The 26732-nt window shown below is 41.2% G+C and overlaps 1 protein-coding gene across 2 annotated transcripts in view; it reads left to right on the top strand.

Annotated features, from left to right (window-relative positions):
* Positions 1–23050, top strand: part of LETM2 (leucine zipper and EF-hand containing transmembrane protein 2) — a 300248-nt gene extending 277198 nt beyond the window's left edge. The window contains exon 12 of one of the 2 annotated variants that reach the window (XM_078666310.1): positions 16517–23050. In XM_078666310.1, the coding sequence (XP_078522436.1) occupies positions 16517–16567 (51 nt within the window). In that variant the 3' untranslated portion in view covers positions 16568–23050. The remainder of the gene's footprint in view (positions 1–16516) is intronic. The other variant, XM_078666311.1, reaches the window with a different exon arrangement.
* Positions 23051–26732: the final 3682 nt, after the last annotated feature.

The following is a 26732-nucleotide window of genomic DNA, read 5'->3' on the forward strand; positions in this document are numbered from 1 at the left end:
CAGATGCCGAGGTATGGGCTGGTGAATTGTCCTGGGGAAGCGAAGGAGGTCGGAGGAGGTAATCCGATGTGTGGTTTACAACAGTTTTAATGAGCTCATTGATATTTTAATATTTGTGCGGAGCTCTTGGTGTCACATGCAATAGCTTACCGTGACCCCATTAAGCGGTATTTATTTCTTAAACATCGGAAATTGAAGGTGGTTTGTAGCGCCTTGTGGTTATATTCTGATCTTTACTGCAGGCGCATTAACTCGCATTGCTGCTGTCTTAACTGCCTTACCACGGGTTAATACGTTCCCAAATAAGCTTGAATCGGCTACATGGCATTATCTGTCCTAACATTCCTGCCGCCGTCAGTTTGAAGGATGAAGCGAGTACCCAGAATAGACACATACTAAACTGATTATACACTGTTGGGTCGGTTGGTGTGCTTTGCAGCCACGTTTCCTGTGTGTGAGTCCAATAGGCACAGTCATGCGTGCGCAGCTAGCAGTAGCACAATTGTGTCATACATTTCTGCAAGTCGTCACATTTATATAGCGCTTAGTACCCCTGGCGCGGCATTGCATTTGTCCGTTGAGCTATCTTGCCACTTCAGACACGAAGAGCAGAGTAACATCTGTATGCCTTATGACTCATCTGAAGGCTGTGTTTTTTTGCCGCACAGAAAAGGGGGAAAAAGGAAGTTTGGTGTTCGAAACAGACATCTAAACACACATATCAAAAGCGGTAGGGCTCCCAGAACCAGTACCCACATTTGAAATATTAATTCGTTTGGGCGAAGTTGCTCGTGCATTTTGCAGACCTAATCATTCATTGACCTCGAGGTTTTTTTAGGCACAGCTGTTCTGTGGAATATGTATTACAGTATGTTTGCCTCGGGAGCCCTGAGATGTTATCGGCGAGCTGAGAAGGAAGCGTGCGTACATGTTTGCCAGTCAGATGAATGTTTCCGACATGTTCCTAAAGAAAAGTGTCTCCATATAGGGAGGGCCGTTCTCCACAGTTAAATCTCTCAAGAGTGCCTCTGCCCGGGTCTTGGTTCTCGGCCGAATTCCCTTGGCGAAGGCTTGCGTGAGATCTATGTGGCTCATGGACGAATACAGACAGAGCCTGTTTCTGCAATACATTTCAGTTGTTGTTTTGCAGCTGTTATTTATTTGCCTTTACAAATAGGCACTCCCACCGCTGCTCCCTGAACCCTGATTCATGAGTGAAATCACTAGATAGTTGGCATGAGAGGGGCCGTGTGTAGTGTAGTTAGTACCTGGAAGAAGAAAGTTAAGGGCCTTCAGTCAGAGTGCTTTTGTTACCTCTTCACTGTTTCTTGGACTACCACATATGTCGCACGACGTTGCATTAGAACATGACAGGAGCCTGGGACATAAAGCGGTCCACTGGAATTACGCGATTCTCCCACCATAGCTGTTTACCCAGAACTATGGATTTACCGCATTTGCCACATAATCTTTTCCTAAACAGTATTACTATGTGTTAAAATGTCAAAATAATGAAGTAATACTATAAAACAATGTACTGCAATTTGTCGCATAATTTGGCCTCTCTTACTGTAAAATGTAGTCAAATCAGCTGCATATAGTGATGCTCCCCTGCCACATAATTCCAATGATCTGATATAAATGATATAATAGCACCCATGCCCCCAAGCCAGCAACGGAGGGATTGCGTAATGAGAGAAGGTGAGCTGGTGGTGACTAAGCTGCTTAGAGAACAAAGGATTGGTTCAGATTTGGACTGGTTTAGGGCAATCTGGCAGTGCAAGAAGTGCTAGTCATGACAGGTCAGTGTCTGGAATGTTTTGTTGCCTATTTTATGATCTAGCGGGTATGTTTTTAATGTTGATTTCCCTGATAGCACCACAAATATTGCCTGCAGTGCTAGGGAGTGCAGAGTGACTGCAGAGATTAAGCTAATGGCAATGTGAATGATAATGCCATTTATTTATCTGTTTTCAAAACCAACACATAAATACAAATGTTGTCATTTACAATGCCAATAGGTCTAACTTTTCCAAAGGCGAAACCATTGCATTGTAAATGCTTGTTTAAAATGCTGACCACTACTGCTACACGAAAGGATTCGGGTGGATCACCCCTTTGTAATAAATAATTTGCAAGTCTTAAAAGTTCGGGGTTAAGTATTGAAGCACCTCTTTTAAAAATTCCGCAGGAAAACCATCCTCCCCAGTAGCTTTACAATTAGGCAAGGAGCTGATAACTAAATCTAGTTCTTCCTTCGTAAAATCAGCTAATAGTATTACTCTGAATTTCTTGTCCAAAACTGGAAGTAGCCATTCCTGTCAAAATTTCTTGATCGCTTCTGAGGAATCCTGATGGCATGTCTGGTAAATGTCCTTATAATGATTACGAAAAATCTCGCATATATGTGACGTGCATTTTAAACGTGTTTTAGTTGTTTTGTTCCAAATGCTCTCAATCCTATTTCGGACCTGCCTCTCCTTTGCCTGCCAGGCTAAGAGTCTTCCTGTATATTAGCTATCTTCATAGCCTGTCTGGGGGTAGGTCCTACTTTCCATATCACCTAATTCATAATAACATTCCCTCATTCTCATTTTGGCTTTTAGTACTTCTTGCCTAATGTTTAGGCTCCTATTCCTAAAATACTCTTGATTCGCAGAGGCAAGCCTGTTTTCAATCGCAATTCTCTCCTCTTTTTTAACCCTCGGTGGCGGGATGTCCTTTGAAGTGATTACGCCTCTAAGTGTAGCCTTAAATGCGTCCCATATCACATTAATTGGGGCAGAGTCTTTATTTATATTAAAAAAGAACTAATTTCCTTCTCTATTTCTGTGCACCATTGTTCATCTGCTAGATTAAATTTGTTAAATTACCACCTTCTGGATACGCCTTCATCCGTCTTTCCTACAGAGATTCCATTTAAATTAAAGCGTGATCTGAGAAAGCATTTAAGATATGTTCATATTTATTAACTGCAAGGTTATGCGAAGTTAGGAAATAATCTAGCCTTGATGCTGAGTCATATTTTGCTGAATAGCAAGAGTACCCCCTTTGACTGGATTATTGAGGCACCAATTATCTACGATATCTAAATCGGTCTTACAACTGGACAGAGCGATAGCAACTTGTGGTTTGTTTTGCTTACGTTCTATCTTTTTTGAGTCGACAGAAGGGTCCTGTACAAAATTAATATCGCCTTCCCATATATCTTTCCAGGTATACCTCATAGTGCTTGCTTTAATTGAAAAATAGGGAGCGGGTCATCTATCACTGAGGCATAAATTGTAGCCCATATAAGGTTTACCTAGTTTATTTTCCCGTGAAGAAGCGTCCACCTACCACCCGGATCCGAGTGCGATGCTTCCACATTGAAATGAACATGCCTGCCTAGAAAGATGCCCGCACCCCTCTGGGCTATCCCTGATACAGATGCGCAGTAGAAGCCCACCCAGTTCCTAAATATTTTGCTAACACACCATTAACAGTAAAGGGCAAAATTGTCAATTTATTCCTAATCATCATAGCTCTAAAAAATAGGAGAAAACTACTTGCATAGACCAAAAGTAATACTCTAGAATTTTAAGGATAATAGTAGATACAAATCTTACCACGACGGATACCAACTAAAGTGCAAATTGTGCCAATGTGCAAAAAAGTACATATAAGCAGCAACTCTGGATCGTAACCAGAGATTTATTTTCCTAATAGCAATAGGCAGGCTAAAGTATACTCGGTAGCAACCGATACTTCTCTTCCTGATAGGAAAGAAGCAGGCTGTGTTGCAGGCTAAAGTACAGGTTGTCCCAATTGTGCAAATCACGCAAATATTATACCAATAACCTATGATGCAGACTGTGCCATTTGTACAAAGTATACATTGAGCAGCATATAACATTCAATAAAAAGGAAACAAAGAAGAGAATTCCCCCCTTTCTTTCGCATAATAGTCAAGTTAAAGTGCAATGTGCAATATACCATGTGCAATATAGAACCAACATATTAAACAGCATCTTTCATTGGCAGCTGACAGATTTCATAGCTAAAGTTTGATGTGCAAAACTGGCATTAGTCGGTAAACGGCAATAACATCTGGCATTAAAAAACACAAATGCGACATATGCCTAAACATATTAAAATATTAAAGTGCCTCAAGTGCATTCTCCTCTTAAAAACATAATATGGCACATAAATTGTTGACCATATATGAAGGATTTCTCTACATAGCCTATGCTTATTCTGAAACAATAGAATTTCACCTACGAACTCTCCTTTTACAACTGCTTCACCCCCACCACCATCCCCCACCCCATCCTCCTCAGAAGAAGGGAAGTCCCAGCTAGTCCCTCTATTCCCTCCTCCCTCTTTTTACTGGATGCCATCTTATTGCAACCTATTGTGACTCCTGATTCACCTCATAGCCGCCCTTAATTACTTTGAGGATTTCTCATGGTGCTTCTCAGACCAAACCTATTGTGATACAGAGCCGACGTATGACTACAGAGTCTACTTTTCTTATGCAGCATTATGTTCTTCTAAAAAGCTTTGTGCTTCAGATATGTAAGTGAAAATAAAAAAAATCCTTTGACTAGGACATTTAATTTAGACTGTTGTACGATCATGGCTTGTGCTCCTTTAGCCTTAAAAGAGTCAATCATTTTGACTTTCAGGTTACTTGATGTTTACATTTAAAAAATATTACCATTCATCCAATTCTTTGGTGGCTCATAGCCCTCTATCACCTGAATAAAGTTAACGTTCAACCATTGACATCACAGTGTGCAGTTTTTTCCCTGCTATTTCATGAGTTGCCAGCACAGCTTTTCAATAAGATGTTATGTATTGGAGTTTAGAGAATTAAGATTCTTTAGAAATGTAGGCTCTCCAGTGAAAGTTAGGATGCAGTTGGCACAATTGGAACATCCTGTATCTTTTTCCATTCTCAACGGTCTGCTCATCAACCAGTAGGTCTGCTATGTGTGTCTACATAAAGTGAACTTGCCCGTTCTGTAATATTAATCTGTCCAGATCTGTAACATTTTAGAAAGAAAATGTCTTAAATCCAAGTAAAAATCTATATGTGTGACCTGCATCAAGCTCAGAAAAATGGGGGAAATTCTATACCAGTGATTACACATGTATTGTGGAGGGTAACAATAAGATTGGACGTACTGCTGCCCCATTGTTACAAATCACAACGGTTAAAAGATCAAAGGGCGCCAAAGTAATAATTAATCAATTAATTAGTTAAGAAAATGGGGAATCGGAGATGGTTGTGGTTACTGTAGCTGAATACCGATGAGATGAGAGCGCTTACAACAGTCGTCTTTTATGGAGAGTATCGGGTAAACAGGACCTCTTTGAAGATATATGGTGGCTGCAGCAGGTGTTAGCCAGTGAGTTGGTTTTGTAACCAAGTGAGAGGCCTTTATCTAGAAAGTAACAAAGGTTTTTAACTGAAGGAGAAGATTTTGAATGAGGAACGAAATATGATGGTCAGATTTAGAAAGTCATTACCGAATGCAATAGTTAGTGATTAGGATCTTGACACACACTCAAATACAAAAACCCAAGGCCCTTAAATATTCCAGGAATTTGGCTATTGAAATCCAGTCTCTGAATAGGTTACCAATCATAAAACTAGATCAAACCTTTTACTTGTAATGGTTGGTTTAAAATATCACATTGTGATAGATAAGTAATTACAGAACAATCTGAAAACATGTTTATCAAGTTAGCTTCAATGGTGCTGGACATTAGGTATTTGAATGTAAGTCTCAAATCCCTTGTAACCAGTTTCCTTGGGTGTAGTATGTTCTTCTGAGAGCACAATCAGATTGCATGCATACGTTAGCAGGCTTGGCATAACCCACAATATTTACAAGGCTCTGAGTATTATTTATTTAGAAATTCAAGTATTATAATCTTATGTACATTATGTACAATTATTAGCTTTTCTAGCCAAATTCGACTTCATTTTTCCACAGGAAAGACTAACAAATACAGATAAAGGCCAGTAATTTTAGATGTAGGATGTGTTTCCAGAGAAAAAAATGCTAGGGAAGATTATTCAAAGCATTTGTATGATGAATATACTTGAATTCTCATACATCCCCGAGGATGTAGATATTTTGTCATTCATGGAAATAAGACACCAATTTGGCAAAGTAAGTTATACAATGTAATAATTATCTTTCTCTTGCCATAACAAGTAACGTGTTTTCTGATTTTTGAAGATGATAAATTGTTGTCCCATAACTAGAGACTCATAAGTGTTAAATCAAATATGGTTGGCATATGCCTTTCCAAACATGTATCGGTTACAAGAGAGCATTCAATTTAAACTATTTTAAGAAGATGGTTAAAGATAAATAGCTTATTATGCCTTGCTTTATCTGCCGAGAAGATAAGGGAATGCAGAAATCAAAACCTCATTTTACTATGTTGTCTTCCACAAGCTACCTCTGTAGCATCCATTGTTTTAGCAGAGCTAGAGCAAGCCCTCACAAAGTTGTGATGGGGGATTTTAACTTGCATTTTGACAGTTTGTCCCTGACATTTCCACATCACTACAAGGATATGTTTTCCTCTAGCCTGTGGACAACAAGAGTCATGCTGAATGGATATCCCTTTGACGTCTTATAGGGCTCTGTGAAATTGTTTGGAAAAAATACTTCGGAGGCATTGGTGTCTGCAGTCAATCTTAGTCATCTACCTAATAAATAAGCCGCCCTACCTTCTGCTGTATGGTCTTAACAATAGAATTAACACAACGTTAAACCATCTAGCACCTCTTAAATCTCTTCGAAAGAATCCAATAAAATTGAAGAAGAGCCAGTTCCCAGAAAGATTAAATTGAAGTAGAGCTGGTTCACAGAAACTGTAAGATCTCCAAAAAAACAAGCTTGGTCATTAGAACGCATTAGGCATCCAGATTACAATCCATCAATAATAGGTTTGTGGCAAAAGCAAAATCTAATTACTATATTGCTCTATTTTGTTCTTCCATCATTCTTGCCCCTATTTTTTCCGCTCTCTCTAAACTCTGAATCAACCGTATAATTTGCTTAACTCGATAGATAAATGCAGATAACTTGCTGACTTTTTTCAGCACAACATTGAGATAATTAAGAGGGGTAAAGATCTCCATTGATCTTCTCTAACTCGTCCAGCACCTTTTTATTTGCCCACAGTTGTGCAGAGAACTGATTTCAAATCCAAGAATGAACACATATTTAATTTTTTGGTGGCAAAAAGCTGCCTTTCTGGCTCCTCGTTGACATAATTGCTGCAAAAATATTAAAAACTCTTTAGCTAGTACTTAATGTGCAGATGCAGACTACAATAAATTCTTTAGTGTTCCCAGAAAAAAAATCTTCTCTTTTAAATTCCCATTTGTCACTCCTTTCTTGAAAAAAAAATCACATTTCTGTCCAATTACGACCAGGTTCAGACAGACCTATAGAGATCGTGAGTAGCGCGTGGGGTGGCTGTACCCTTACACTGTTGCTGTGGGAACTTCCTTTTTTAACTTCTCAACTTGAGCATTTTTGCACAGAAACTTGAGCATTTTTGCACAGAAACAATAGAATATTTTAAAAACCTCAAACCTTGCACTCCTTTGCCGTTCGCCTCCCGCTCCACCGCAGCTGAGGCTGTTTGTTGTGGAGGGCGGACCGGGCAGAGCGAGACACACCCACGCTGACGTGGCCTCAGCATCAGTAGATAAGGTCATTAGCCTGCACGCGCGTTTAGAGATCGTGAGTAGCGCGTGGGGTGGCCGTACCCTTACACTGTTGCTGTGGGAACTTCCTTTCTTAACTTTTTAACTTGAGCATTTTTGCACAGAAACTTGAGCATTTTTGCACAGAAACTATAGAATATTCTAAATACCTCAAGCCTTGCACTCCTTTGCCGTTCGTCTCCTGCTCCACCCCGGTCCACCGCAGCTGAGGACACCTCCCCGACCGCGCAGCGGACGCGTGCAGCAGGCGCGCCAAAGATGCGCCAAAGGCAAGCCCGTCTGCGCCCGTCCGCGCCGGGACCGGGCTTAGGGCCAAATACTCTGCTCAAAATGCCCCTGATTTAGGAGATCTAAAATACTCTAGCGGGGAACTATTAGCATTAAGACCCAGCCCTTGCTGCCAGCCTCATTCGCCCCTAGCAGAAATTAAGCACTGCCTGAATTGTGGGCTATATTTGACTTTACCCAAAGTAGTACTTTAACAGCGAGTACCCGGTCACGGAAAATAATACAAATACCCTTTAGGGCGGGCCTTATGAACGCACGTTCCTTGGTCAAACACAACACCGAAATGGCAGACCTCATAGACTCACAGAAGTTGGATTTAATCTTCATTACGGAAACCTGGGCGGATGAAGCCTCAGATACTGACCTACTACTAGCAATCCCAGAGGGATATGGAATTACTAGAGCAGACAGGAAAGAGAAAAGGGAGGGGCCTAGCTATTATTACCAGGAACGAACTAATGGTGAAGGGATGTAGCTTGGGCAGCACCCCAGATTGTGAAACCTTATCATTTAACATTTAGTTAACCTATAACTACACCTTCAATGGGCTCTTGTTATACAGGCCACCAAAAGCTAAAACCCCGCTGACACTGTCACTTAATCCCTTCCTAGAAGCCAGTGTGAAGCACCCGGATTTCATCATCCTGGGTGATTTTAATGTCCACCTGGAAAAAAGAGATAAGGCAGATACGGCAGCATTGATAGACACCTTTATAAACCTATCCATGGAACAGATCGTGCATAAAGACACCCACAAAGCAGGGCACACGTTGGACGGAATTTTCACGTCCAATAAACACATTGGAATGATGGACTGCCTTCCTGGTTCCTGGCCAGACCATAAGGTCGTAATCTTCTTAATAACACCAGACAATGTTGAAGGGGTAGCATTACCTCTTATCACGGATATATCTACATCATTTGTTGACTGGTCCAGATTAGACCCACACAAATTAAAAGAACACTTGGCATCCACGATACATAGGTTAGTGCCGGATAGCAATACGGCCACTGACCAAATTTGTAATTGGATAGCAGAGGCTATAAGAACAACTGCACCACTGGGGAAAAAATCTACTCTCAGGAAAAAAACAGGCGTCACAATCTTGGTTCTCTGAGTCTCTTAGGGAGAGAAAAAGAATTTGTAGGAAGCTTGAAAGGCTGTGGAGGGTTAGCTACGATCCTGACAGTAAAAGGGAATACAAAAAAGCCTTAAACTCCTATAAAAAACAGATTTTCGTGGCTAAGAGCCAATTCTTCACCCAAAGGATAGAGGAGTCAAAAAACTGTAGTAGAGAGCTCTTCTTGACAGTAAAAAAGTTATCTAAGATAACAACAAACAACAATACACCCAGTAGTACGGATTTCTGTAACTCCCTTGGTCAATTTTTTACTGACTAAGTGACATCCGTATACGAGTCATTTAAATCAAACAACCTCCAGTCAGCGACCTCAGAGAACATCCCTCCTAGGAATATATCCTCTGTTGATGAATCATCGGAACCAGAGTTCAAGTTCCGTCCCCCAGGGCTAGAACAGGTCTTTCAGGCAGTCCTGTCCACAAAATCTGGGGCCCTCGGGATCCTTGTCCACTGAAAATTTTGCATCTTTTTCCTGAGCTTCTCAGTGAGCAATTGACTAAACTCTCAGAGCATATAATCACCTCGGGGGTCTACCCAACCCCATGGAAATCTACTTCGGTCCTTCCCCTACTCAAAAAACCCAATTTAGATCCACTAGATCCAGGAAGCTATAGACCCATAGACAGGATCCCGTTTGGCGCAAAGGTTCTTAAAAAACTGCTGAATAAACAACTGGCTCAGTTTGTTAAGGAGGCAGAAATCTTGGACCCATCTCAGTATGGGTTTCGAGAGGGACATGGCACCGAGACTGCACTGCTGATGGCGGTGGAAGAACTCAGGAGTGTGCTGGTTGCCGGGGGGAAGGCCGCCTTGATCCTGTTGGATCTTTCGGCAGCCTTCGATACGGTAAACCATGGCACACTCCTGGACCGGCTGACAGCAGTAGGGGTCCATAGAGATGCAAGATCTTTGCTGGCGTCATTTCTGAGAGACCGGTCCTTCACGGTGGAGACGGGGAACGTTAAATCCAAACCTTTCAACTCTCCGTGTTGGGTCCCGCAGGGGTCCTCACTGAGCCCAACATTATTTAATCTATATGTATCACCACTAGCTGAAGTTATCAGGGAATGTGGCTTCCGCCCAGTATCATACGCTGATGACACACAAATCGTGGTCACAATTTCCAAGGATGTTTTAGGCACGGCCGATAGGTTTAGAAATTGTATGAAGCAAGTTAGCCTCTGGATGGCAAGGAACTGTCTAAAACTTAACTGAGACAAAGGTGAAGTAATGATACTGGGGAGTAACACTGAAATTTGGTCTCCGAGTTGGTGGCCCTCCAACCTTAGTAATTGCCCCTCACCGGTCGAGAAAGTAAAAAATCTGGGGATGCTGATAGACAACAAACTTACGTTTGAAGCTCAAGTCAATAAATTATCATCAACCTTGTGGTACACACTGAAAAGGATTAGGAAACTAATACCTTATATCCCATTGGACTCAAGGAAAACAGTGGTCACCACATTAGCTTTATTGAGACTTGACTACGGGAACGCCTTGTTTGCCGGTATGCAGACCCAGCACTTGGTGAAACTGCAACACCTGCAAAATTCAGCAGCTAGGCTGCTAATAAATAACCCCAGATCAGAACGCATTTCTCATCATTTGAATTCCTTGCACTGGCTCCCCATAGCGAAAAGGATTAAATTCAAATCATTGTGCTTAACATATAAGGCGCTGCAGGGCTCTGGATCTCTTTTTCTGAGAACACACCTGAAACCGTATGTTCCAACAAGAGAATTGCGTTCTACCCAAGCCAAACTAATTCAGGTCCCCCGCTTCAAACAAGTGAGGTGGGGTGGCAGAAGCTTCTTACTGCACGCTGCTAAGGACTGGAACCGACTCCCCTGGGTCATTAAAAGTTGTACTTCCCTGCTGTCTTTAAGACAATTTACTGGCTCTTTAACTTACAATAATCCATGCTATTCCATTAGTACTGCTCACGTTTCCTCTGTTTAGCGCTAAGACGCCCACGGGCATATGCGCGCTTTATAAAACCACAAATCAAATCAATCAAATCGACTAGCTGGTCTTACAGGTCAGTGTGTGGGTCGGTTTTTCGGCTGTTTGTGGACCTGTTTTTTGGTATGTTGGGATGATTTTTACTGTTGATTACCCTTACATTAACAAACATTGCCTGCCGAGAGCTCAAATACATCCAGTCTTTCATACATTGCAAAACACTCATATAGCGTTTTACAAGTTAAAAACTATCCCATATTGCAAGCATGGGGCACTTTGTCAAGTATTTAATTCACTAGTGGGTCCCCTCTTATTTTGGTGCCCTGGACTATTCTGTGTTCCAGTCAGACCCAGAATACCACCCTGTTTTCACAACTGCTATTGTTTCCAAGCTTTTGGAGAGAACATTGTATAGTCCGCTTCAAGAATACAACAAGGTGAGCAGGATTTTGCACCCTATGCAGGTGGAAATTGGCCAGACTAAAAAAATGATGAACGCAAGTTTAATGTATATTTTACTCATAGTGCACAGGCAGAAATTACTAGTGTTTCTCTTCACTTTGTTGTTAAAATATTGGGACTGTTGGGAGAGGGCAAGGCCCTAGTTCAGATATTTGTGAGGTGCGTCCCCTCTAATGGTTCGTGGCTGTATTCCCAGGGGGTGCAAATGCCTCAGTAAGAACCTGTAAATTAAAATGGCCTTGACGCTCAAAGTTGTATATTTACCGCGTTTCCAGTTTGTCTTCATATGCAAGCAGCTCGTGAAGTGCATGGCAGTGTCACAGACATTATTTTTTAAAAAAAACATTCTGGAAATATTTTGTTCTTTTTTTCACTTTCAGGTAACAGCAGATAAAATAACACGCACCTTAAATGAAAAATAATTACAACATAATACTTATGATACCTCAGTTGGTTAATGCAATCACTGCAGATGTTTGTGTGTGAGTCCAGAAAGTCACAGAATTGGACGCAGTGGGGAAAAGGGGCTTGTCTGTATATGTAGTGGTACGAGGTCCCAGCCTGTAACAAGAAAGCACAGTGAATGTAAACATATAAATAATTATTTTCAAACTGTATTACACACAGTACAAGATAGGCTGCTGCAGAATGTTTTAGTCAGGCCCATTGGATTTATATGGCAGTGGAGAGCCAAATTATGCGGCAGGGTTGACAAAATTATGCAGCAAGGAAAGGCAAATTAGGTGGCATAATGTGGCAAATAGAAGTAGTAAAAGTGTATTTCAACCATAAGCCATACAACTATAAGATAAATACAGAACAAAAATTTGATGGCAGACATGATTCAATAGATATCACAGTGATTAAAACGCACAGATTACAGGAGTAAATTGCAACAGTAGACACAAAAATGGGGGAAGGGCTTTAGGATTAAGTGCATAGTGACATATTAGCATAAAACAGTGATTGCATGGTTAATAGGAACAGGGCACACAGAAATTAAAATAATTATGTAATTGTCATCCCAATTTATTCAAAGCATTTCAGAGCAGTATAAAACTATTCTCAACATTGTTGGGGAATACGCTCCCAGGGCCCAGTACACAGTGCCTGGATGGGTTATAAACTCAAGAACAAAGGGAAAAGTGGAGGAAAAAAAACTCCATGCCGCGTCCGCTATGTGCTCGTACAGTTATGTTGTTAACTCTAAGGACTTGGACTGAACTTAAAAAGTGCATGACACCCATTAAAACCACTGCAGGCAGGTGGGTTAGGGTCTCAACTGGGCACTTAAAAATGAGCTAGGGTGTAGGGAATGTGCAGAAATAAATAGGAGAGAATCCTGATATTTTGGGGTCAATGATGTTCAAGGGTATAGTATTCGAGTTCAGCAGGATACCTGGCATTATCCCCTGGATATATGCACTAAACAAATATAACCCTAGAAATTAAAATGGGCACCTGGGAAATGTTAGGAAGTGCCTGGATCATATAGACCAGGCTGCAAGGAGATATCTGCTGATGGCAAATACAGTAAACCTTTAGAGATCAGTTGTATAGATCCTACAGGCCACCTGAAATCTGTCAATACCCAAGTTGAGGCATAGGGGGTGGATCCACTGGCGACAAGGGTGCAGATAAAGAGGGCAAAAGAACATAAAGTGGACAATGTCCTCACGCTTGAAGCCACATAGTTTGCAAGCTGGCGACATTGAGCGATCCTGCGACCAGTTACAGGTAAAGTCCCCCAAAGGCATAATGCCAAAACGGAATTTGATATATTGGCTTTTCGCCATTGGGGAGGTAATTTCGTCGAGATGACCCTCAAATTAGGGACCGGTTTACAGACAAAGAAGTGACACAGAGCCAAGATTAGTTGAGTAGTGCCACTTGTCCACTATTAAATTCCATTAAGCTGTCTTTAATTTAGTCTTAGAATTGCAGGTGATACATTTGGGAGAGACATAAACGGAGCGCAAATTCAGTTTTACAGACCAGTCGTTAAGATGATTGAACCTCTTAATCTTGTTCCTTGTATCAAGGCTCCTAAAGGACACTTATTTTGTACAAGTCCAATTCTTGCCTGGGCCAAAGTCTGGTCCAATAAAGAAGGGGTCTTAAGACAGCAAGATAGTCTATGCTTTTGTGGGCGGTATCAAAGATAATTGGAAAAGTGAGAGCAGACTGGGGGAGTTCGAACAAGGATTTAAGGAACTTAAATTATTTTTATTTTAGCGAGTTGGTATTTGAATGTCCCCATAGCTCAGCGATATAAAGGGCTGCCATTTGCATTTTGGCTCTTAAAAACCTACAGCCTGACTCTGAGAAGTTTTGTGCATTTTAAAAATGCTAGCCTAGGAGTGAAGAATAATCAGGCTGCCCTCTCCACATCAAGATGGTCAACAACCCTGTTGATGAATAAAGAAAATAAGGTTGGAGCCAGTTACTGTGGCAAATTTTTTGATAGTATTACTTCTTAATTGTTTTACTTTTTACGCACTGTAATATGTTTGGGAAAATATTTCACCTTATTAGTACCAGTTTAACAACAAAATACTATATAAGCAAATGAAAGATGGCCAGTTAACCTTTGTGAATGGCCTTCCTCTGTGCAGGAACATGTTTCCACATTTTAGTAACTTTTGATCTCTTTGAGCTAGAAATACATTTTTTGTTGAAATCTGCAGCTTATGCACCAATGGATGGATTAAGTGGCAAATGTGGTGATTCCATAATTATGTGAAAAAGCAGCAGAATCGCATGTCTCTGGTGGCTCTGGGAATAGTGTTTAAGATAAAGCAAGTGCTTTCAAGGCATATATTTAGTAATAGGTAATAAACTGTACCTAGTACAATCATTCTTATGAGTATCCATTAAAAGGGGCACTTTTCTGCTAGAACGTAACACCCTTATGCCACTTGTCATCATGAAACTTCAAGTGACACCATTAATTAAGGCTTATACTGGGTTCCAAGCAGCGCTTACATTTGGTGATTAACCAATTGCACACATTTAAAAAAAATTCAGGTAGCAAGCCCCTTATTGAGAAGGCCTATATTTTTCTTTAACTCTCTGCCGCACCCTTGACTTCACAACACGATAACCCCACCCCCTCCCCTTTCACTTTCACCCAGAGGCACCCAAGGACCACATTAACCATTCAGGCATGATTTGCTCTTTTTTTTAACATAAAGTATGGGAACTGATTTATTGAAATTAAAAAAACATAGGCACATTGGTCCCCATTGATCCTGCTCACTTCGACATACATATGTCCTTTCAGTAAGTTAAAGAGCTGCCAAAAGAGCTGCATTCGGAAGCACAGCCCTGATCATCCAGACCCCTGGGGCCTCAAAGTAATGACCCAGGAAAAAGAGAAAATGAGCGAGATCCATGGATAATGTCAAGGACATGGCCCATAGGAGTGGTGTTATCAGGGGGATAATTTTTCAATCTACAAATGGACAGAGACAGGTCTTTCACAGAGAAATGACATGAGGAAGATGGCAATATATGAGGGCTGGTTTTATGAGTGGGCCAGCACTACCATTAGTGTAGCAGGTGCAGTGGCACTGGGACCATGGGTGTGCAGGGGAACTATACCTCAACTATGGATGTCTTACTAGCTAAAAGTGGAGTCGAGGCCATTTTCCTTGCTAGTATTGGGGCCCCGGCTGTCCTTGTTGCACAAGGAACAGATCTCAAGCATGGGGGTAGAGGTGAGAGGGGGCAAAGCACGATGTGGAGCTTTTTTGTCCTTTTTTTATTTACACAAAGGGGCAGATAACCTACTTTGAGCCTCAGGCTTAGGAGTAATATATCTCTTTGGAGTGAGCAGTGGATGCAGCCTAATTCGTAGGGCTGTAGGTATTGGAGCTGCAGGTGCAGTGGCACTGAGGCCTAGGAGTGTGAGGGGCTAGCTAAAGCCCAATTATGGCTGTTTTACTATTCCTGGTTTTCTTTAGGACCCAGTGGACCCTGCCACTGTTGGTTTGGGACTTGTAACAATGACTCCGGAGGAGTGAATATTGAAGCAGAGGAGACAGATTAGCTTGGGTCTCATATAGATGCCAGAAGGGATATCGCAAAAAGATCGGGCTTATGTGTTTAACAAGGAACAGAGGAGACTGCCCGCTTCGCAAGGCAGCATCCATCAATAGTGGAGCAGGGAAAGTGGCATTGGATCCCAGCGGGTTGAGGGGCCCACTGCATCAGAATCATGACTGTCTTATTTTCCAAAAGAGCATGGGGCCTTGCTAGCATTACAGCTATGTTGTGCCCTATCACATGTTGACACAGGTAGGCAGGTAGAGTTTTGTAGACTTCTTTATTGGTTCCATGTAAATATGTACATCAGTTCATATTCCAGTTGCCAGCCTTCACTCCAGCCCCACCAGGAGCAGCCTCCCTGCTGCTCAGCCCATCTCCAGCTGTCACCACTCTTCCACACAGGCACCCAAGCATTCCATTCATCACAGTCACACCAACATTCCAATACCATCTCTCACTGTGGCTGATCAGCTAGGTGAAAGCTAGGCTGGGTAACAAACATACACATTATGAGGATATAACAGGACATAGCAAAAATATCAGGCCTATGTTTTTAACAAGGAACAGAGGAGGCTGCCCGCTTCGCAAAGGGAGCACCCATCATTAGTGGAGCAGGAAAAGTGGCATTGGATCCCAGGGGGTTGGGGGCCCACTGCATCAGAATCATGACTGTCTTATTTTCCAAAAGAGGCATGGGGCCTTGCTAGCATTACAGCTGTGGGAACCCTTTCTGCAAGAGGTGGAGCTCATTTTTTTCTGAAATGGACAGAGTCTGTTTCAGGACTGGATTGACGACCAGGCAAAAACTGTATTAAATTTAAAATTTTTGCTTTTTGGTAAATGAAAAGCTTTTGCTTTGTTTCCTGCACAGGCCAAATCAGCAGCTTCTCAGGACAGCAAGGCCAGCGCAAATGGACTTTGAAAGGAGCCGTGGAAAGAAAGCAAGGAGACCTGTGGAGTCCGCGCAGCATCAGCAGCCTGGAGGTTTCCTGAGCTCGGGCTTGGTGCTATCAGCATGAATGGCGGCCTGTCACTCTTAACCGAGCACGGCTGGGAGGGAGCAAGGCTGACTTTCGAACGTCGAAGTCTCTGGCGGCCCTTGGCCAATGTGTCGCGACACTACGCCATGTAACGCTCAAACCCATCACGTGACCTTGTGTGCTCATTGACTGACGCATTAAATAGGTAAACATCCCTGCCTGTCCAGAACTGTCCCTTTCCCGCCTGAGGTGCTATCGTAACATTTATTGTAAAAATGTGAATAGCTAATCTACCTTGTCAGAGCCCCTAACTGCACAGCTGTTACGTTTTTTTGTAATTTATTCCTGCCAAGCTCTCTTACTTGACTGGGAATGGCAGAATCCCGACTGTACTGTAATGCGGACAGGGGCGTCAATTCACAAAATGCTACGGGTAACAAAAGTGACATGACTCCCCATGTAACCACAGTGTCATCACCTATTTCAGTGCCGTGACACAAATAATGGGCCCCCTTTTCAGCAGTTTGTGAAGACTCCAGTATATTATAGATATTATTATAGATATTCATAGGTTTACTGCTGGGTGGGGGCACCTGAAGGCCGCCGCTGGGGCCTGCATTACGCCCCTGAGTGTGGTGGCCCCTTGTCTCACCCTCAACTTCTCAACAGCATCCTCTTCACTGCTGACGGCCTAAGGGCAGGGTGAGGTTTGAAAGCTACAGGAAGTAAACAAGGTTTGACAGCCGGGTTTGCTTGTTGTGTTTTTGCTGCTATATTTGCTCGGCCCATGGTTTGCAGGGGCATTGCCAAATGTACTAAAGAGCACGCCAGGGGGAGAGGATGTTGGACCTGGCTACTCCTCAAAGACATCCGTGAACTCTGGTTCATCTATGCATGGCGCTATGTAACACCGCTATTTCTCCATGGGTTCTTAGTGAAAGATCCTTTGGCAATGCCCTGTCGAGCAAGAAGGGAATATATTTTTCAATCAGTTACACATGGAAGTGGAAATAACCTTTTTTTTATTTTAGGTCATTTGCTAAGTCCCTGACAGAGTTATGGAAACCAGTTTGTCACACAAGATGTTGATCGGAGCTCATTATACATTTGCCAACAAGTGTGGAGAGACCCTGTGTCACAAAGGTGCACAAACCATACTTAGCACACTCCTAACAAAGATGTTATTTGTATCTTTAATACTAGGGCTGTATCATTGGAATAGGACTATGTTGCAAATGGTGCTAGGTGAACTGATGCACACAATCATTCTAAAACTATCATCCAGGATACAAGTGTTTGTTATTTAGGAGCCTATGTAGGTGTAAATGACCTGTTACACATGCAGTGGATATGTATGGTCTACAACGGCAGCGCACAAGTGTATATCAATCTTTGTCTGTGAATGTGGCCTAATACACCTGTAGTGACAAGTGTGATATATTGCTGTCTTTGTGATGATGGCCTTCAGCATCCACAGTGCACAAAATATATTTACTGTGCTAGGTGAGTGTAAACAAATTCGATTACTTTAAAAATTACACTAATATGGGTTGCTTGTGAAAGAAGTAGACCATGAGGGATATTTGTTATCATGGGCATTTTTTACCCGTTTGATAAAATCTGAATTTCTTTGGAAAAAACATTGCTTTGTTTTCTGTTGATCTTAATTGTAGTGTTCCACAAATAGGAATTGTGCTCTGTAGGAAGCCATCAAACATAACTGAATCCAAAGATACCTTGAGGAGTATTGGTAGGTTGCTAAATATAGAACAGTGAGGGTTGTAAATTGCAGCATTCTTTCCTTAAGAAGCACACAACCCTACCAAAAGTCTTTTGGTTTTGATTCAATAGTGTGTGCAACCATTTGTATAGATGGCAGAAGTGGATTTTTATACAAAAGTAGAATAATTTCACTTTGGGGTTGACCGACTTGAACACCATGGTGGCTCCTGTAAAGGCACTGAAAATTTAGTGCGCCTGCCAACTTTTAGGCATCCAGGCACCAACTTTTTTTTTATTTTTTCCAGAAACAAACTTCCAAAGCAAAAGTTTGTTTCTAACAAAAACAAATCTCCCGCAGACCCTGGGAGTTTTTCCATAGACTGTGGAGGGTTATTGTTTTTTAACTGGGCGTGATCAACAGGTTTTACTTGCAGTGACAGCCAGAAAAAAGGGGCATCACACTGTCCACTGGAAAGTTGGCAGGTGGTCAGATGCGCTTACTCTGACATACCCTGCTCCTCTGGGCTGATAGAGTATGTTCTCCAGTGGCAGAACCTGCGGGGGCACCGCCATCAGAAAATTGATATCTTCCCCGATTCAGACTTGAGCGTGCCGCCCAAGGGTTTGACAGACAGGGTACTCTGTCAGGTTTGGAACAGAGTACCATGGCCACCAAACTCTAAAGCAGGCCTATAGTTATTGCCATTTTGTTACTGTACAGAAGAACCATTGTCAGTTTTTACCTGTCACAGCGAGATAAAAGGTGTACCTGTTGATGAATTGGATCAAATGTGGCCCGAGTACCAATTTTCTTCATTGATGACGTAATTACGAGATGACATGTTTTCCTACTTCCCAGGAAGATAAGTTGAAGCCCTTCCAGCACTCATTTGAAATCGATAATGCAGAGGCGATCAATCGTAAGTTGGATAAACCGATGGCCTGTTGTCAGGTGGGCTTTCATACAGTATGCTGCTAATTTCAAAAGAGAGATGTAATCCTCATAGTGGGCACTGCTGTTATTGTTACTAGTCATTGTAGTGCATGCACCTCTACCTCTTGTGTGTGATTGAGTATTTCACATACGTTTTAGCAACAATATCTCAACCGGATTCAGTGAGGTAGGCAAATACACAAGCATGTACAAGACATTACAAGGTAGCAAAGAAAGGAGAGACTTCAGGTATCTTTTTCAAAAAAGTGCTCATGGCATCATATATTGAATTCACACTTTATACAGGACAGTTATAACAGCACTGTTGGCATAAAATGCGGCTGCAACCCAAGGTATAAAGTGTGAATTCAATATATGATGTCATGAGCACTTTTTCTAAAAAGATACAGGGAATCTCTCCTTTCTTTGCTACCTTGTAATGTCTTGTACATGCTTGTGTATTTGCCTTCCTCACTGAATCCGGTTGAGATATTGTTGCTAAAACGTGTATATATACTCAGATCTCATTCCGGTCTATGGGTTATACGCCTGTTGTTCTTTATTATGAGTATTTCACATGGCATTTCTTTGCACGAAAAGTAGGGGTAACAAATATGTATTCCTGGATCAGTTGGGACCTCTCCACAATGCATTTGGTAAGTCATGTAAAAAATATATATATATATATCTTTTAACTTGACGTTAACCATTGTACACTCCCCTGCTAAAGGATATGTAAGCTACTGGCAGCCTGGGTAATAAAATTAATGTTAGACGGGTGGGACTAGATATCAGAGAATTAGCACTTTGTGTGCTACTCATCACAGATCCCCGGGTACATTATCTACTCTTCTTTTTTAAATTTCACAGGTTTCCAAAGCTGCCACTACTCTGTGTACATAGGTTGGCTAACTCCGCTGTGACCCAGCCTTTTGCTGCATTGAAGTAGGGGGCGAATAATCATCAGCAGCTGTTAAACAATACATAGAAGCACAATCTTCAGAAACACAACTAAACACACAAAACAATGTGGTGCACATAAGTATTGGTGGGCCCTTTCTCTAGCCTACTCCTACGCAGTAATGGGTATCTGGTCTCCAGCTTTACCTTTTTTATTCAACTGCTCTGGTTAAAGCCCAGGACCAGTCTGTTCACACGTGGAGAAAACATCTTCCAAGTGTAACATACTGGCGGTTGTCTTGGAGGGCAGAGTCTAGGGTGAGGTCTGGGTTGTTTTCCACAGAACAGTTAATACTCACCTGGCACTACTGCAGCAAAAACAAAAACTGTGATAAGTAATAGGTATGTGGTTCTAAGGTTTACAGTTCTGCCACTGGTTGGTCTAATATGCTGTCAGTGATACCAAGCACAACAGTGTGTGAAAAAATCAATGTACAGGTGCTTCCCACACTATGTCAACGCCGTTTTATTTCTGCCTCCTCCAGTTTCCATTTTTGTGATGAGGGCTGTTATCCTCTGAGCTTTCACAATGTTTTCAGTCATCTAGAAGGGTGGTCTTTCTTTTTATTCTCATTTTATGAAAATGTGAAGATGCATTTCATTCTTTTCCACATATTTCATTCGCACATATGTGCATTGGTGTTCTGTAACTGAACTATGTAGTTCACCCTATTCTCTACCCTATCCTATAAATACGAAAACATATTTTCAGCTGTAGAATGGTCAATTTTAATAACCTTTTTAATAGCAATCTTGTAAAGTTTAACAGTGTACATACAGTTTGTGTGGGCAAATAACGTAACTTTCTTAGGAGAAGTACATGGTGAACACGTGCTAAAAATATTTTGTCTTTTTCATTTGGTGAATTAGGAAATATTTTAGAGGTATTTAAGCGTATGATTTTTAGGGGACAGTGTTATTAATTTCAATAGAAGCGCTCCAAGCAGACATCAGATCTGCTTCATCACTTTCAAGTCTTGTTTACCACTGGGTATCTTGCGAGGGAATGGCAATCCAGGTCTGAGCACAGGACAGACCGACCCCTTCCTGCACCACCATCACCGTGTTGTGGAGCAGAGGAACACTGCTTTCAAATGCATCCCTCCTATGCCTCTCCGTGCTTGTTAACCTTGTCCTTCAGTGATGCGACTCTGCTTTTCCAAAGAGACACAGAGAGCTCCAACATGCCATGGCCCAGCCACATTGAGTGCATTGTCACTGTTGTCGAATGAGAAATCCTATAACAGAGGAAATATACTGAGCATAGAGTTTTTTTTAAAGCAGAACTAGATCCCACTAGTACTTATTGCGTGGTTTCTAAAATAAACTTCTCATAGTTTGGAATGAGTACATGGCGCGTACCATTGGCTGCTTGCCATCACATTGTCATCACCATTTTATCGGTAACAGTGACTGTAGCTTCCTTAAAAGAAGATGGATCCTAATAGTTTATCAGGGAATGTGATCACCTAACCTTTAACTCTAAAGCATTCAAAGTTGGGATACTTGTTTTGGTGTCCAGATCAGCAGCACTCTATTGTTTGGAGTATTTACTGGTTAGCAAATTGTGAGGCAATTTCTAAAGGGTACGACCAAAGCCATAAATGGGTATCCTGTTTGTTTTGACCCACTATGCATGCCATGTTTACACCCGAAAGGGCAGAACCCTGAATCTACACAGCTGGATAGGACCTGATTTCAGCTCCGGATAAACTTGAGTGAAAAATTGATTCTAAGCGCTGCACTTTTTAAAATCGTCTTCAGAGCCTGCCAATGTTTGGCTCTAGGCTCCTGTAGGCTGCTTGCTGTAGTAGAAGAACCTTCATGTTTACCCCGCGTGGGTTTTATCCAGATTGATGCCTTGGACTGCTTTTTTATGAGAGACATTTGACTCTGTAGAGCAATCTTTGGGTGTCTGATTTTTACACTTGATGCAGACATGGATTTAACTGTTTTTCATTTTATTTCGAATCATGAAAGTGTAATAAAGGTTAAATCATGTTGGCGCTGTTGTATTGCACACTTAAAAAAAAAAAGTATTTTATTGCTTTTCGTGTCACATTGCAGTTTCTAGCATCAAACTCATTCATATTTCCGAACATGTGAGGGTCTCTTTTGGGATGCACTATGGTCTTTTCTACGCATTGATTTGATAAAGTTGATCCAAAAACAAATAAAACCATTAGCACTGCAATTTACCAAGAGACCATTAATACAATTTTGCATTACTCCATGTTGCTTCTGTTTTTTCTTTCGGTGGGATAAACCCCTAAACCACTATCTCAACACATATATTCATTGTAATTCGCACCTCTTAATCCGCCTCTTATAATAATTGATGGCCATAATCTTTGGTTATTGTTCTCTTGGTTAAACATTCATGCCGTTTACGTAATGCTGTTTCTTTAATATGTGTAATTTTAAGTAAAGCATCCATTCAAACTTTGTAAAACTATGTACGATATTTTATGTAATTAAGAAAAAGGTGTAAAAACATGCTCAATGTGTCCGTCCAAAGGATATTTTTGCAATTTCAGAGAATATGATTCCAAAGTTACAAACCTTTTATCTGCACTTTAGCCTAAATGTCGCTATACATTTAAGTATCTAATAATTGCACCATCAAGGTACCATCACGATACTGAACCCAAGTGCTGTTTTGTAATCTTGATCCTGGTCGTGGTGGAGAGAGTCACTCCAGGGCTAACACCTACAGCAAGCAGCATTACACTTAGGAGGTGCACTGTATTAATGCAGAGCTTATATATTTGAATAGTGTTATACTAAATAAATAGTCATTGTTCTGTGACTCTGTGTCAGTGTATGCGTGTTTGATCTGAGCGTTTGTTGAAAGTGACTAATGACTAACGATTCATGCAAGTGAGTTTAAATCAGATTTATTTTTATACTCTGCATCAATGATCGCCTCAATCCATGCAAATATGTGTATTTATTTAGCTATATTACATAGACCTGTTATATGGTTACCAGCTAGATGACTCTGAGTCACCAAAGATGTAATGCTCAAGGCCTATATTTTTGTTAACAACCTCATGCGTTCTGTTGTTTTAGTCCTGATTCACTTCCATGAATCCAATTGAATTAACACGCATGAAAACAATGATTTCTAGTTGGGTCCAGGACTGTCGTTGGTGACACAGGGGGATCTGGTGACCTTAGACATATGCCAAATCTGTAGCATTTAGGTCAAGATTCAGAATTTCTATAAAATTACTTTTTTTTATTAATAAAGGAAATTACAGCACCCACAGAGATTGAAGTAGATCAGATGGAAAGTTCAATTAGAAAAGGATGTTTATTTACCTTTTAAGATTCATTTTCACATCAGTGTTACTGCAGGAGTTTTATAAACTTGTGCATGTTCCGTGAACCTACCACTTTTCTGTGTTTTGAGAAACCCTATTTACATCAGAAAATGATATTTAGCGTATTTTTAGCTGAAGGGTTCTTTCAGAACTGGTTTCTCACAGAAATGTACACGCACAAACACACATGTATATAATTATGAAAACTAAAGTGATTCAAGTCAAAAAAGTAATAATTAAAGTTAATAGAATTGAATACAACAAACATTTTTTAGAAGAAAGACTGCATATAAAGCAATCACTTTTAGAGCAGGATATGGCTGTTTGCACCTTTGGAACATTGGTTCCTTGCAAAGGGTGCATTTCCCCATTTATCACAGCCACAGAACTGCTCTTAGAAAAACGATGCCACACTCCTGGAATATTAATAAAGTACTTTATTCATGTGACATCGTGTATGCATTATGAATCACTCTGGGGTCTTTGTCAAGACAAAACATGATTACTTGTAACACAAACTGTATATTCTTTGAAACACTATCTGGAAGAAAGACTGGTATCTTCCAGGGTTGGAAGACATATTTCAAATATTCATCACACATACTGTCATTTTTATACATGTACAGTAGTCCTTTATATATCTTAAACATGACTGTAAATATTTAGACGTTCTGTATCAAATTCTTAATTCTGATCCAGTAGTCTGGGCTTCAACCATGTAAAATTACAACATGGAAGAGCGACAATGTTTTGTTGACATAAATCAACTCAGAGTATTTATGAATTTTTACAGGAAGTAGAGGAGGTTGGGGTGAAGAAGAGGCCTACTGAGACAAATTGTTGCGTTCATAAACACACTGAGTTAGAGTGGCTTTAAAGTAAAGTCTAGAAACAAATCAGTCCATCCCTATGATCAGCTTGCTGGGTTTCATGAATTAGGGGTGAAAGATCAACAGTTATGTGAAATAAAGGGCAGTTTTAAGAGGCCCAAGAACAGAGTTGCAATAATGACTTTACTATTATTATCAAACCCTACGATAAAAGAGGAAATTATGCAATAATAGACAAACTATTATGAGAAAGAGGCATTTAACCTGCTGAAATATAGAGATTGCTATGAAAATATAGATCACAGTAGAAAAATCTGCCTTATCTATGTGGTCATTCACGTTTATTTGCCTTTCGCTTTACCCCTGCTAACTAGCAGTAAAGTGCCTGTGCTCCCCTTTTAACATATTTGGGTTGGCATATTACAAATTTTTATATTTCATTTACTTATAAGACACTAGTATATGGTACAAGGTGTACACAGGGCCTTGAAGTTAAATGCTACTAGTGGACTGCAGCACCTGTTGTGGCTTCCACTACAATGGTAGTACAAACATGGCTTCAGGCCTAACTTGTGTAGTCTGACTGTAGCAGTGTAAAAATAGCAGTTCGACCTATCAGAATAAACTGTTTTGACAAGTAAAACCTCCCTTTTAAATTTTAATAAGTTACCCTTATATCCATCAGGCAGTGCCCATTGTATTTAAAATTAGGACTCATAGAAATGTAATGTTAACCTGCACTTTCAGTGACTAGCACTCAAAAGATAGTTTTCACTTGGCTAGCTTAGCAGTCATTTGAAGAAAACCAGAGTACAGAAATCCTAATACTATATTTCAGGAATTGGACTAGCTAGAAAAATAAATAGACAACTATTTTTAATAGTTATTAAAAATCCAATTCATTTGGGGAGGCAGATTTGTAGTGAATATTAAGGAAAATAACTTTTAGAAAGTTACCTTTTCCTTGATTGAAGTTCCTGGAGGCTAAATAGGATTCGCTTTCCAGCTTCTATCAGTCAATGACTTGAAGTTGAATAGGATTTGAAAGAAGTTGTGAAATGCCTTCCAAAAGCAAACAATAGGGTCGCCTGAATGGGCAGAGATGACCCCTCTGTCATCTGAGGGGAGTCCTGAAGGACTGGGCCTGTTCTCTCTTGTACCCGGGACAAAGAAGTGGATTTCAAGTGTCATAAGGCTGACCTCCTGTTCAAGCTCCAAGGAAACAACAAGCTGCAAGACACCTTTCCCTTGAAGTGCCTTGCTGACCAGTGGCAACTGGACATTGGTGTAGGACTCTGGCTGATATCCTGTGAGTCTAAGTGGTTTCTCTGAGGTCTTGGGGGCTTTAGAAGACTCTTGTGGTGGATTGGGACTTAAAGGAATAAGTCAGAAGGTAAAATCTTTAACAAGGATAAACCTGGTTGGTGTATCCGACCAGTGCGTCATTGAGGCTGGCCTCCGATTTCTGCTAAGTTCCGGTTGTGAGAAGTTGGCCTGATGTATGATGTCCACAGTTCTGTGGGCACCCTGTATCAGTCCAAACAATCCCTTATGGTGGTGGTTGTAAGTCAACCTTAAAGACAAGCTATCCTAGTGGTAGCATGGACTAAGCAGCCTAAAGGCTTAACTCAAGAGGACATGTGAAGCCAGCTGTTTTACCATATGCAATCCTGTAATATCAAATGAAAGGACACCACACAAGTTATATATTATAAAAATATATGTATTTATTCTCAGAATAATCCCCACTACTCTTTATGAGCAATGAAGCACAAGCGTTTAAACAATAGCACAATATAACATATGAAAAGTTGCATAGTTATGGATGAGGCCGGTGGCCACTCAAACCATATATCAATAAAGTGGTATAACAATCACTAATCGATCAGTGGTAAGGCCTAGGGCCTTGGGAATCGCTGGGACTACACTGGACTAACAGCAGTTAGGACGGGAGTAGCCCGCGGGATTCGGGTGCAGTGCAGAAAGCACACGCATGCACCAATGCAAAGTCAATGGTGCGTAAAAGTTATCGAGTTACAGTTTTAGGAGTCTTCCGACTGGACTAGAAGGACAACACTTTAGACTTAGACACTAGAGGTGTAAACCACTACAGGAGCACAGGCGTTCAAGAGTTACCTCACCCACAGGAAGCGGGTGCACAGGTGCAAAGATGTGTCGGGTTTCGTCACGCAGTTCTATGGTGCCTGGAGATGAAGATGCTGCAGGCGTCCAGAAGGGAAGTGTCCGGTGCGATCCAAGGGTGGATCGAAGATGTAGAGTACCTGAAAGCAGAGGGGACAGAGTCTGGGTCACTAGCTAGTGACCAGGAAGGAAC

This window comes from Lissotriton helveticus, chromosome 11, assembly GCF_964261635.1.
Source record: "Lissotriton helveticus chromosome 11, aLisHel1.1, whole genome shotgun sequence".
Taxonomy (NCBI): Eukaryota; Metazoa; Chordata; class Amphibia; order Caudata; family Salamandridae; genus Lissotriton; species Lissotriton helveticus.